Genomic DNA, 15,062 nt, shown 5'->3' with positions numbered 1-15,062 from the left:
GTGAGGGAAAAAAGTATTTGATCCCCTGCTGATTTTGTACGTTTGCCCACTGACAAAGAAATGATCAGTCTATAATTTTAATGGTAGGTTTATTTGAACAGTGAGAGACAGAATAACAACAACAAAAATCCAGAAAAACGCATGTCAAAAATGTTATAAATTGATTTAAGAGTTGAATAGAGTATTTGACCCCCTCTCAATCAGAAAGATTTCTGGCTCCCAGGTGTCTTTTATACAGGTAACGAGCTGAGATTAGGAGCACACTCTTAAAGGGAGTGCTCCTAATCTCAGCTTGTTACCTGTATAAAAGACACCTGTCCACAGAAGCAATCAATCAATCAGATTCCAAACTCTCCACCATGGCCAAGACCAAAGAGCTCTCTCCAAGGATGTCAGGGACAAGATTGTAGACCTACACAAGGCTGGAATGGGCTACAAGACCATCGCCAAGCAGCTTGGTGAGAAGGTGACAACAGTTGGTGCAATTATTCGCCAATGGAAGAAACACAAAATAACCTTCAATCTCTCTCGGCCTGGGGCTCCATGCAAGATCTCACCTCGTGGAGTTGCAATGATCATAAGAACGGTGAGGAATCAGCCCAGAACTACACGGGAGGATCTTGTCAATGATCTCAAGGCAGCTGGGACCATAGTCACCAAGAAAACAATTGGTAACACACTACGCCGTGAAGGACTGAAATCCAGCAGCGCCCGCAAGGTCCCCCTGCTCAAGAAAGCACATATACAGGCCCGTCTGAAGTTTGATTCAGAGGACAACTGGGTGAAAGTGTTGTGGTTAGATGAGACCAAAATGGAGCACCTTGGCATCAACTCAACTCGCGCCGTGTTTGGAGGAGGAAGAATGCTGCCTATGACCCCAAGAACACCATCCCCACCGTCAACACTCCTTCCTCAGCCAGGGCATTGAAATTGGGTCATGGATGGGTATTCCAGCATGACAATGACCCAAAACACACAGCCAAGGCAACAAAGGTGTGGCGCAAGATAAAGCACATTAAGGTCCTGGAGTGGCCTAGCCAGTCTCCAGACCTTAATCCCATAGAAAATCTGTGGAGGGAGCTGAAGGTTCGAGTTGCCAAACGTCAGCCTCAAAACCTTGACTTGGAGAAGATCTGCAAAGAGGAGTGGGCCAAAATCCCTCCTGAGATGTGTGCAAACCTGGTGGCCAACTACAAGAAATGTCTGACCTCTGTGATTGCCAACAAGGGTTTTGCCACCAAGTACTAAGTCATGTATTGCAGAGGGGTCAAATACTTATTTCCCTCATTAAAATGCAAATCAAATTATAACATTTTTGACATGCGTATTTCTGGATATTTTTTTTGTTATTCTGTCTCTCACTGTTCAAATAAACCTACCATTAAAATTATAGACTGATCATTTCTTTGTCAGTGGGCAAACGTACAAAATCAGCAGGGGATCAAATACTTTTTTCCCTCACTGTATGTATGTATGTATGTATGTATGTATGTATACATACATATAAACTCAGCAAAAAAAAGAAATGTCCTCTCACTGTCAACTGTGTTTATTTTCAGCAAACTTAACATGTGTAAATATTTGTATGAACATAAGATTCAACAACAGACAAACTGAACAAGTTCCACAGACTAACAGAAATTGAATTGTGTGTCCATGAACAAAGAGGGGATCAAAATCATACACCCTAAAATATTCGTCAAATACCTATTTTTTTTGTGGCAATTGACGACACTATAACTAACTAAATAGACCCAGAAAAAACTATAACTAAACAACCTGTATTTTTCATTTAGTTGACAAAAACCAGACTAAATTATCTCTATGACTAAAATCTGACTAAGTGAACTGGACAATACTTTTTGGAGAGATTGAGCGCTTTTCAATGATAACTTCAATTAATATTAGCAGCACAGAAGCGCAGCGCAGTTCTGTTCAGCAGTAGGAAGGATGCACCACACCCAGCACACATAGCCTACAACAGCTGGTGAGCTGCGGGGGAGCAAGCAATGAGTGTGGGCAGACAGGCTCTGCTCCGGGCTCCGATTATACACATCGCGCAGGCGACTCTCTTGCTTCCCCGTAGCTAACCAGTCACCACCAGCCTTCTAGTTTGCTACCCTTTGCCTGGTTAAGAAAAACAAGCTGCTTTACTAAATAAAAAAACAATAGCAGCATTGAGTTTAATAGTAAAACAGTCTAGCTTTATTTGTTTTTCTCCCCCCTTGAGTATAGGAAAGTAGTCTATTTGAATTTGTGGTCTCACTCAACCCTCCCACTTTCCCCACTGCATTTCATAGCCAGGTTCTGTAGCCAAGACTCCCTCTTTTCCTCAGAGAAACGGCTTGATTCTAGCCCATACCATTTAAAAAATATGACCCAATACCGGCGCTACGTTTTTTCTTCTTCTTTCTATCGTGCATTGGCGCGACGCATTTTACCTTCATGAATCAAATCCAAGTTTATTGTTCGCGTAAACAGATTTGCAGGTGCAGCGAAATGTTTGTGTTTGTAGCTCCAACCGTGCAGTAATAAACGTAGTCCAGAAAAAAAAAAGACTAGAATTAAGCACGAGGGGGTGTGGTATATGGCCAATATACCACGGCTAAGGGCTATTCTTATGCAGGACGCAACACGGAGTGCCTGGATACAGCCCTTAGCTGTGATATATTGGCCATACACCACAAACCCCCGAGGTGCCTTATTGCTATTATAAACTGGTTACCAACGTAATTAGTGGTAACAAGAAATGTTTTGTCATACCACGGCTGTCAGCATTCAGGGCTCGAAGTCGGAAGTTTACATACACCTTAGCCAAATACATTTAAACTCAGTTTTTCACAATTCCTGACTTTTAATCCTAGTAAAAATTCCCTGTCTTAGGTCAGTTAGGATCACCACTTTTATTTTAAGAATGTGAAATGTCAGAATAATAGTAGAGAGAAGGATTTATTTCAGCTTTTATTTCTTTCATCACATTCCCAGTGGATCAGAAGTTTACATACATTAAATTAGTATTTGGTAGCATTGCCTTTAAATTGTTTAACTTGGGTCAAACGTTTTCAGGTAGCCTTCCACAAGCTTCCCAGAATAAATTGGGTGAATTTAGGCCCATTCCTCCTGACAGAGCTGGTGTAACTGAGTCAGGTTTGTAGGCCTACTTGCTCGCACACGCCTTTTCAGTTCTGCCCACACATTTTCTATAGGATTGAGGTCAGGGCTTTGTGATGGCCACTCCAATACCTTGACTGTGTTGTCCTTAAGCCATTTTGCCACAACTTTGGAAGTATGCTTGGGGCCATTTCCATTTGGAAGACCCATTTGCGACAAAGCTTTACATTTGCATTTAAGTCATTTAGCAGACGCTCTTATCCAGAGCGACTTACAAATTTAACTTTAACTTCCTGACTGATGTCTTGAGATGTTGCTTCAATATATCCACAATTTTCCTTCCTCATGATGCCATCTATTTTGTGAAGTGCACCAGTCCTTCCTGCAGCAAAGCACCCCCACAGCATGATGCTGCCACCCCTGTGCTTCACGGTTTGGATGGTGTTCTTCGGCTTGCAAGCTCCCCCTTTTTCCTCCAAACATAACAATGGTCATTATGGCCAAAGTGTTATATATTAGTTTCATCAGGCCAAAAGGACATTTCTCCAAAAAGTATGATCTTTGTCCCCATGTCATTTGCAAACTGTAGTCTGGCTTTTTTATGGCGGTTTTGGAGCAGTGGCTTCTTCCTTGCTGAGCGGCTTTTCAGGTTATGTCGATATAGGACTTGTTTCACTGTGGATATAGATACTTTTGTACCCGTTTCCTCCAGCATTTTCACAAGGTCGTTTGCTGTTGTTCTGGGATTGATTTGCACTTTTCGCACCAAAGTACGTTCATCTCTAGGAGACAGAAAGTGTCTCCTTCCTGAGTGGTATGATGGCTGCGTGGTCCCATGGTGTTTATACTTGCGAACTATTGTTTGTAAAGATTAACGTGGTACCTTCAGGCGTTTGGAAATTGCTCCCAAGGATGAACCAAACTTGTGGAGGTCTACAATTGTTTTTCTGAGGTCTTGGCTGATTTCTTTTGATTTTCCCATGATGTCACGCAAAGAGGAACTGAGTTTGAAGGTAGGCCTTGAAATACATCCCCAGGTACACCTCCAATTGACTCAAATGATGTCAATTAGCCTATCAGAAGCTTCTAAAGCCATGACATCATTTTCTGGAATTTTCCAAGCTGTTTAAAGGCACAGTCAACTTACTGTATGTAAACTTCTGACCCACTGGAATTGTGATACAGTGAATTATAAGTGAAATAATCTGTCTGTAAACAGTTGTTGGAAAAATGACTTGTGTCATGCAAAGTAGATGTCCTAACCGACTTGCCAAAACTATAGTTTGTTAACAATACATTTGTGGAGTGGTTGAAAAACAAGTTTTAATGACTCCAACCTAAGTGTATGTAAACTTCCGACTTCAACTGTATACAGTCGTGGTCAAAAGTTTTGAGAATGACACAAGTATTGGTCTTCACAAAGTTCGCTGCTTCAGTGTTTTTAGATATTTTTGTCAGATGCTACTATGGTATACTGAAGTATAATTACAAGCATTCCATAAGTGTCAAAGGCTTTTATTGACAATTACATTAAGTTTATGCAAAGAGTCAATATTTGCAGTGTTGACCCTTCTTTTTCAAGACCTCTGCAATTCGCCCTGGCACGCTGTCAATTAACTTCTGGGGCCACATCCTGACTGATGGCAGCCCATTCTTGCATAATCAATGCTTGGAGTTTGTCAAAATGTATGGGTTTTTGTTTGTCCACCCGCCTCTTGAGGATCGACCACAAGTTCTCAATGGGATTAAGGTCTGGGGAGTTTCCTGGCCATGGACCCAAAATGTCGATGTTTTGTTCCCCGAGCCACTTAGTTATCACTTTTGCCTTATGGCAAGGTGCTCCATCATGCTAGAAATGGCATTGGTCGTCACCAAACTGTTCTTGGATGGTTGGGAGAAGTTGCTCTCAGAGGATGTGTTGGTACTATTCTTTATTCATGGCTGTGTTCTTAGGCAAAATTGTGAGTGACCCACTCCCTTGGTTGAGAAGCAACCCCACACATGAATGGTCTCATGACACAGGACTGATGGTAGCGCTCACCTTGTCTTCTCCGGACAAGGTGTTTTCCGGATGCCACAAACAATCGGAAAGGGGATTCATCAGAGAAAATGACTTTACCCCAGTCCAATCCCTGTACCTTTTGCAGAATATCAGTCTGTCCCTGATGTTTTTCCTGGAGAGAAGTGGCTTCTTTGCTGCCCTTCTTGACACCAGGCCATCCTCCAAAAGTCTTCGCCTCACTGTGCGTGCAGATGCACTCACACCTGCCTGCTGCCATTCCTGAGCAAGCTCTGCACTGGTGGTGCCCCGATCCCACAGCAGAATCAACTTTAGGAGACGGTCCTGGCGCTTGCTGGACTTTCTTGGGCACCCTGACGCCTTCTTCACAACAATTTAACCTCTCTCCTTGAAGTTCTTGATGATCCGATAAATGGTTGATTTAGGTGCAATCTTACTAGCAGCAATATCCTTGCCTGTGAAGCCCTTTTTGTGCAAAGCAATGATGACGGCACGTCTTTTCCTTGCAGGTAACCATGGTTAACAGAGGAAGAACAATGTTTTCAAGCACCACCCTCCTTTTAAAGCTTCCAGTCTGTTATTCTAACCTAAATCAGCATGACCGTGATCTCCAGCCTTGTCCTCGTCAACACTCTCACCTGTGTTCAAATCAAATGTTATTTGTCACATACACTTGTTTAGCAGATGTTATAGCGGGTGTAGCGAAATGCTTGTGCTTCTAGCTCCGACAGTGCAGTAATATCTAACAATTTCACAACATATACCCAATACACACAAAAAAGTAAGGAACGGGATTTCAGAATATATACATATAGACAAGCAATGACAGAGCGGCATGGAATAAGATACAGAAGAATATTATAGAATAGAATGCAGTATATACATATGAGATGAGTAGTGCAAGATATGTAAACATTATTAAAGTGACTAGTGTTCCATTTCTTAAAGTGACCAGTGATTTCAATAGGCAGCAGCAGCATCTAATGTGCTAGTGATGGCTATTTAACAGTCTGATGGCCTTGAGACAGAAGCTGTTTTTCATTCTCTCGGTCCCAGCTTTGAGGCACCTGTACTGACGTCGCCTTCTGGATGATAGCGGGGTGAACAGGCAGTGTCTCGGGTGGTTGATGTCCTTGATGATCTTTTTGGCCTTCCTGTGACATCGGGTGCTGTATGTGTCTTGGAGGGCGGGTAGTTTGCCCCCGGTAATGCGTTCGACAGACCGCACCACCCTCTGTAGAGCCCTGCGGTTGCGGGCGGTGCAGTTGTCGTACCAGTCGGTGATACAGCCCAACAGGATGCTCTCAATTGTGCATCTGTAAAAGTTTGTGAGGGTTTTAAGTGATAAGCCACATTTCTTCAGCCTCCTGAGGTTGAAGAGGCTCTGTTGCGCCTTCTTCACCACACTGTCTGCGTGGGTGGACCATTTCAGTTTGTCGGTGATGTGTACGCCAAGGAACTTGAAGCTTTCCACCTTCTCCACTGCGGTCCTGTCGATGTGGATAGGGGGGTGCACCCTCTGCTGTTTCCTGAAGTCCACGATCATCTCCTTTGTTTTGTTGATGTTGAGTGAGAGGTTATTTTCCTGGCACCACACTCCCAGAGCCCTCACCTCCTCCCTGTAGGCGGTCTCGTCATTGTTGGTAATCAAGCCTACTACTGTTGTGTCGTCTGCACACTTGATGATTGAGTTGGAGGCGTGCTTCGCCACGCAGTCATGGGTGAACAGGGAGTACAGGAGGGGGCTGAGCACGCACCCTTGTGGGGCCCCAGTGTTGAGGATCAGCGAAGTGGAGATGTTGTTTCCTACCTTCACCACCTGGGGGGCGGCCCGTCAGGAAGTCCAGGACCCAGTTACACAGGGCGGGGTTCAGACCCAGGGCCTCGAGCTTAATGATGAGCTTGGAGGGTACTATGGTGTTGAATGCTGAGCTATAGTCAATGAACAGCATTCTTACATAGGTATTCCTCTTGTCCAGATGGGATAGGGCAGTGTGCGGTGTGATGGCAATTGCATCGTCTGTGGATCTATTGGGGCGGAAAGCAAATTGAAGTGGGTCTAGGGTGACAGGTAAGGTAGAGGTGATATGATCCTTGACTAGTCTCTCAAAGCACTTCGTGATGATAGAGGTGAGTGCTACAGGGCGATAGTCATTTAGTTCAGTTACCTTTGCTTTCTTGGGTACAGGAACAATGGTGGCCCTCTTGAAGCATGTGGGAACAGCAGACTGGGAAAGGGAGAGATTGAATATGTCCATGAACACACCAGCCAGCTGGTCTGCACATGCTCTGAGGACGCGGCTAGGGATGCCGTCTGGGCCGGCAGCCTTGCAGGGGTTAACATGCTTAAATGTCTTAATCAGGTAGGCCATGGAGAAGGAGAGGCCACAGTCCTTGGTAGTGGGCCTCGTCAGTGACAGTTATCCTCAAAGCGGGTGAAGGTGTTTAGCTTGTCTGGAAGCGAGACGTCGTGTCGGCGACGTGGCTGGTTTTCCTTTTGTAGTCCATGATTGTCTGTAGACCCTGCCACATACGTCTCATGTCTGAGCTGTTGAATTGCGACTCCACTTTGTCTCTATACTGATGTTTTGCCAGTTGAATTGCCTTGCGGAGTGAGTACATTTACGTCATTTAGCAGACGCTCTTATCCAGAGCGACTTACAAATTGGTGCATTCACCTTATAGCCAGTGGGATAACCACTTTACAATGTTTAAAAAAAAATTTACACTGTTGTATTCAGCCATAATCCCAGTCACCTTGCCATGGTTGAATGCGGTGGTTCGCGCTTTCAGATTTGCACGAATGCTGCCGTCTATCCACAGTTTCTGGTTAGGGTAGGTTTTAATAGTCACAGTGGGCACAACATCACCTATACACTTCCTGATAAACTCAGTCACTGTTTCAGTGTATATATATATATATATATATATATATATATAAATTATTTTTCAGAAGCTACCCGGAACATATCCCAGTCCGCGTGATCAAAACAATCTTGAAGCGTGGATTCCGATTGGTCAGACCAGCGTTGAATAGTCCATAGCACGGATACTTCCTGTTTGAGTTTCTGCCTATAGGAAGGGAGAAGCAAAATGGAGTCTTGGTCAAATTTCCCAAAAGGAGGGCCTTATAACCATCCCGGAAGTTTGAATAGCAATGGTCAAGGATTTTAGCAGCGCGAGTACAACAATCGATATGTTGATAGATCTTCGGCAGCCTAGTCCTCAAATTTGCTTTGTTAAAATCTCCGGCTACAATAAATGCAGCCTCAGGATATGTGGTTTCCAGTTTGCATAAGGTCCAGTGAAGTTCTTTGAGGGCCGTCGTGGTATCGGCTTGAGGGGGGGATATACACGGCCGTGACTATAACCGAAGAAAATTATCTTGGGAGATAATACGGTCGGCATTTGATTGTGAGATATTCTAGCTCGGGTGAACAGAAGGACTCGAGTTCCTCTATGTTACTACAATTACACCACGAGTCGTTAATCATGAAACACACACCTCCGCCCTTCTGCTTCCCAGAGAGATATTTATTCCTGTCTGCGCGATGAACTGAGAACCCATCTGGCTGGATCATCTGGCTGGACCCATCTGAATATCCCAAGAGAGCCATGTTTCCGTGAAAAATAGTATGTTACAGGCCTTGATGTCTCTCTGGAAAGAAATCCTTGCCCGTAGGTCGTCGACTTTGTTAATTAAAGATTGAACATTAGCGAGTAGAATACTTGGAAGCGGTGGGTGGTGTGCGCGCCTCCTAAGTCGGACCAGCAGGCCGCTCCGAGTGCCTCTCCTCCGCCGGCGATGTTTTGGGTCAGCCGCTGGAATCAGTTCAGTTGCCCTGGGGAGAGCAAACAAAGGATCTGCTTCGGGAAAGTCATATTCCTGGTCGTAATGCTGGTAAGTTACCGCCGCTCTGATATCCAATAGTTTTTCCCGGCTGTATGTAATGATGCAAAACACTTTCTGAGCTAATAATGTAAAAAATAATACATAAAAAAACAAAATACTGCTAAGTTTCCTAAGAGCTAGTCGCGAGGCCGCCATCTTCGGTGCCAGGATCCTCGTGTTAACGAGAGAATCACTGACATGATGGCAGCTGGTGCTTTTTGTGGCAGGGCTGAAATGCAGTGGAAATGTTTTTGGGGGATTAAGTTCATTTTCATGGCAAAGAGGGACTTTGCAATTCATCTGATCACTCTTCATGACATTCTGGAGTATACGCAAATTGCCATCATCAAAACTGAGGCAGCAGACTTTGTGAAAATTAGTATGTGTTTCATATCAAGAAGCTGACTAAACAGCATTATCATTACATTACACAGGTGTACCTTGTGCTGGGAACAATAAAAGTCCACTCTAAAATGTGCCGTTTTGTCACACAACACAATGCCACAGATGTCTCAAGTCTTGAGGGAGCGTGCAATTGGAATGATGATTGCAGGAATGCCCACCAGAGCTGTTGCCAGAGAATTGAATGTTAATTTCTCTACCATAAGCCGGCTCTGTTGTTTTAGAGAATTTGGAAGCATGTCCAACTGGCCTCACAACCGCAGACCACGTGTATGGCATCGTGGGCGAGCGGTTTGCTGATGTCAACATTGTGAACAGAGTGCCCCATGGTGGCGGTGGGGTTATGGTATGGGCAGGCATAAGCTACGGACAACAAACACAATTGCATTTTATCGATGGCAATTTGAATGCAGAGATACCGTGACGAGATCCTGAGGCCCATTTGTTGTGCCATTCATCCTCCATCATCACCTCATGTTTCAGCATGATAATGCACGGCCCCATGTCGTAAGGATCGTACACAATTCCCGCAAGCTGAAAATGTCCCAGTTCTTCCATGGTTTGCATACTCACCAGACATGTCACCCATTGAGTATGTTTGGGATGTTCTGGATCAACGTGTACGACAGCTTGTTCCAGTTCCTGCCAATATCCAGCAACTTCGCACAGCCACTGAAGAGGAGTGGGACAACATTCCACAGGCCACAACAGCCTGATCAACTCTATGCAAGGAGATGTGTCGCGCTGCATAAGGCAAATGGTTGTCACACCAGATACTGACTGGTTTGCTGATCCACGGCCCTACTTTTTTTTTTTTTTAAGGTATCTGTGACCAACAGATGCATATCTGTATTCCCAGTCATGTGAAATCCATAGATTAGGACCTGAAGAATTTATTTCAATTTACTGATTTCCTTATATGAACTGTAACTCAGTAAAATCTTTGAAATTGTTGCATGTTGCATTTATATTTTTGTTCAGTTTATATATACAAAAGAATACATAACAGCAGATGAGCATTGCACAACTGCGCTGCAGTTGTGCGTCCTCATGTACAAAGCTGATCGGCTCCTGTATGTATTCTTTTGTATACATTGTCAGTTAATAGTTCACAAAAAAGTTTATTACAATGTAGTGGCCGCCTACTCGTCTTCTTTCCTGGATTACCTGCCATTTAGGGGCCTACCTTCCCACTGCCCTCATCTCACCTAACACAATTAATTACTTTTAATTGTTTTGGAAGGAAAACAATTTCACTCATATTATAAGTAATTATCAGTCATATTTCATAGAAATCTGGAAACACTGGACAGTTACTTTAAGTCTTCATCTTGGAACAACCCAAAAATATGATTCACAGAATGCGTCCCTCACCCTCATGACCTGCACATACAGATGGATTAAAAGTTTGACATCTTCATCTGACAAAGAGCTGTTTTTACTTCTCTGTTTGCCCTGGCTGGACCCTTAACTGTGGGGATCTTGAGACAACATTGTCACTCTTTTCAGGAAAGCTTTGCCCCACAGCTCTGAGTTGACAACTGCATCAGACAGGAGAGAACATATTTTCACTGTGCCCCCTGGACAAAACCCAAGGCTGGCTGGAGCCTGGTGCTAGTCAAAACTAGCCCCAGCAAGAGCCCCAGCCTCAGAGAGGGACAGATGCCTGGTTTAAGGCGAGGGGGAAAAGGGAGACTGGGACATTACATGTGGTATAATTTTTGTATTGTTCGGGTACTTCTGTCTAATGTGTCTCACGTGATTGAGAGGATCAAGTCGGTCTATCAGCGCAGCCTCTTAAGTGCCTGCTCAACTTACTCATTCATTGCTAGAGCTGTCTGGGCTGCAATGTTGGCTCCCCACTCATGCTGCACTGAAGTTAACACACTTGAATAATGCAACACGGCATGTAGAAATGTTGAAACTGTTCATTACTCTTCGCAAAACAATGTCCATACAGGCTAGAACACTTTTACAATGCAAGACAATACCGGCAGCTTTTTGCTTTATTGTAAGCCAACTTTCCTTGCTAGCTTAGAGCCGAATTCACTACCCTAGTACTTTGTGATAAAATTCACTTCTTCGTCTCCCTCGCCTCCCGTCTGGTTTCCACTATTCCATAGCCACAAAGTCAGATTCCACAGCCACATTCTGCCTGGCGAATGATGTCATTACTTTCTTTAAAGAGACGGCGCATACTTTTACAAAAATAAGAGATTGTTTCTTCCATGCAAATGTTGTTGATCAGTACAATAAAATATGTTCTCCTAGCAGTTGCCAATAAAATATGTCTTAAATGGAAGGGATTGTCATCTGTAGCCCCATGAAACCAGCTAAAACAAGCTCAATAACTCAATGCATGCACACACTCCTATTGAATAATATGCATTCACCTATATTGTGAATAGGCCTAGGCTACATCTTGATTTACCCAGTTTATCAATAGTGATTTACCATTCAAATAAATTATTACCATTATGTTGTTTTGTAGTTAGTTGGTAAAAACAACGTCAAATTGATTGTATAATTGATTCATTAATGCATAGGCTATACGGCTGTCTCAAAACAAATCGACATAAAAATGTTCAAATGTAATGCTATTGAACTCAAATGATGCCCAACGATTGAACAGAGAAGTAGCTGAGTTTATCAGTCTGGATCAAGTGCCATTCTGTGACTGGCTAATACGCCTTTTTTTTGTTGTGGTATCGTTTTGCTATAGAGTATCGTGATGGCATCGAGTATCGTGATACTAAAACTGGTACCGAAGTCAAAATTCTGGTATCGTGACATGTGGACAAGTCTGTGGCCTCTCATTGAGCTCAATATCTCAGCAGGAGCTCCCTAATCCCTGCTCTTTCATCCCAGCCTGCATGTCTGACCCCCTTAATGAAAATCAACACTTCAAGCTTCAGAGCATTCTAGCTAGGCAGCTCAAAATGATGTACAGTTCAACCAAGAGTTTTTGAGTGCATCTATAAATGGAATGTCTTCTCCCTAGCCCCCCCTTTACCTGCTGCCCTTACATCTCTGGAGCTAGGGGTAGTTTATGCTTTCAGATACTGTGAACAATGCCCCTGCAGGGTGCTAGGCGACTGAGGCGAGCTAGGAAAACCCAGGGAACAGTTAACTTCCAAAGGCTGATGGGGTCAGCCAGACATACTGCTCCTAAACAAGCAGAGTTCACTAGCCACTGGTAAAGGCATAGTTATGATAAGGAGGGGAATATTCAACCAACAGGACACACACACACACGAGAGTGAGAAGGAAAAGGAAAACAAACTAATTCCCATCAAGCTCTGTGTTAAAGCTCATCTGGGAGGCGGCTCCGGCATATTATATGGAGCATGTGACTGGAGAAATATGGCCACCGTGGTATTCAACACCCAGGGACCTGTGCATGCAGGTAGACGATAAATCATACAATACAGTCAGAGACCTTGAAGGCACACAGCTATTCCTCTAAAGATATGATCACCCACCGCGCTCTCACATAGGAGGGGCCTAGAACAGTCCCTTCAAATAATTCAGTCATTCACATGTATAAGGCCCCCCAAAAATAACAATATTGGGCAATATCCGGGTTTTAAAAAAGTTGGCTTTAAAACAGAGGCAATCAGGAAATATGTACAGTATAAAGTCCTAGCCGTAAGAATACAAACAAAGATAAAACTGCAGTGCGTGTCTGACAGGAAATCTAGTGTTGCCTGTCCCGGTATTACCTAAGAGCTCTCTCTGACATTCCTCTGTCGCTCACATGGGATCAACGGTCAGATAAATATCAGGCCAAAGCTGCCTCTCCTCAACTAAGAATGTGCTCCTGAAGCACTTCTCAACATCCACAGGCAACACAAACACACCAGACAACCTCAAATGTGGGGAATGAATGAGAGAACAACAAGTCCTAGGGAGATCTAAACTCAACTGCTTCCACAATCAACAGCATCAAACCATGATGGGAATATTATAGTTGCACCATACAAAACTATTTGGTGCATAAGAAACACCTCTTTTTTGTGACTTACCTCAATTTTGTCCGTCTTTGCATCGCCCCAGTACAGTTTTCCTGCTTCATAGTCGATGGCTAAACCGTTGGGCCAACCCAGCGAGGTATTGAGCAGCACGAGACGTTCCATTCCATCCAGGTTAGCACGCTCTATCTTAGGCTTCTCCCCCCAGTCTGTCCAGTACATATAACTGTGGAGAGAGACCAGCACAGAATTAAAACTAAACAAAAATGCTTTAAGTGAGAATGGAACTGAAATTATTCAACAGGTTGGGGTAAGTACATAGGGAAAATCGATTTGAATGTAATCTCTTTTTGACAGCACCCCTTTTGATTTGAACGAAAGCCTCCATACATATTTGCCCATTGTAGAAGTGGTCAGAAAGTGACTTTTTGGACCTGAATGCCAAAATGTTCAAGAGATAATTTGCATACACCACCATACCACTGTGTCTGTGTATATTTGTAAACAACAGCTGGTGCACAAAATCTAATACTAAGGAAGTCTTGAGGTTTTGCTCGCCTGAGGTACAGTATCTCATGATAAGCTGTAGACCACACTATTTACCAAGAGACTTTTCATCAAAAATTTTCGTAGCTGTCTATCTATCACCACAAACCGATGCTGGCATTAAGATTGCACTCAATGAGCTGTATAAGGCCATAAGTAAACAGGAAAACGCTCATCCAGAGGCAGCACTCCTAGTGGCCGGGGACTTTAATGCAGGGAAACTTAAATCCGTTCTACCTCATTTCTACCAGTGGTTGCACATTCTACCAAATGTGCAACCAGAGGGAAAAAAAACTCTAGAACACCTTTACTCCACACACAGAGACGCATACAAAGCTCTCCCTCGCCCTCCATTTGGCAAATCTGACCATAACTCTATCCTCCTGATTCCTGCTTATAAGCAAAAACTAAAGCAGGAAGCACCAGTGACTCGGTCAATAAAAAAGTGGTCAGATGACGCAGATGCTAAGCTACAGGACTGTTTTGCTAGCACAGACTGGAATATGTTCCTGGATTCTTCAGATAGCATTGAGCAGTACACCACATCCGTCACTGGCTTCATCAAGAAGTGCTTTGATGACGTCGTCCCCACAGTGACCGTACATACCCCAACTAGAAGCCATGGATAACAGGCAACATCCGCACTGAGCTAAAGGGTAGAGATGCCGCTTTCAAGGAGCGGGACTCTAACCTGGACGCTTATAAGAAATCCCACTATGCCCTCCGATGAACCATCAAACAGGCAAAGAGTCAATACCGGACTAAGATTGAATCGTATTACACCGGCTCTGACACTCGTCAGACGTGGCAGGGCTTGAAAACTATTACAGACTACAAAAGGGAAGCACAGCCACGAGCTGCCCAGTGACACAAGCCTACCAGACGAGCTAAATCACTTCTATGCTTGCTTCGAGGCAAGCAACACTGAAGCATGCATGAGAGCACCAGCTGTTCCGGATGACTATGTAATCACACTCTCCGTTGCAGATGTGAGTAAGACTTTTAAGCAGGTCAACATTCACAAGGCCGCAGAGCCAGACGGATTACCAGGACATGTACTCCGAGCATGTGCTGACCAACTGGCATGTGTCTTCACTGACATTTTCAACATGTCCCTGAC

General features: G+C 43.9%; 1 protein-coding gene across 1 annotated transcript in view; it reads right to left on the bottom strand.

Annotated features, from left to right (window-relative positions):
* The window catches only part of LOC121576749 (low-density lipoprotein receptor-related protein 5), a 95,082-nt gene that overhangs the window by 50,431 nt on the left and 29,589 nt on the right, over positions 1-15,062 (bottom strand). The window contains 1 exon segment of the mRNA XM_041890164.1: positions 13,451-13,622. Within this exon segment, the coding sequence (XP_041746098.1) occupies positions 13,451-13,622 (172 nt within the window).

The sequence above is a fragment of the Coregonus clupeaformis genome, chromosome 11 (genome assembly GCF_020615455.1).
Source record: "Coregonus clupeaformis isolate EN_2021a chromosome 11, ASM2061545v1, whole genome shotgun sequence".
Taxonomy (NCBI): Eukaryota; Metazoa; Chordata; class Actinopteri; order Salmoniformes; family Salmonidae; genus Coregonus; species Coregonus clupeaformis.
This window is presented reverse-complemented; position numbering and strand designations above follow the sequence as displayed.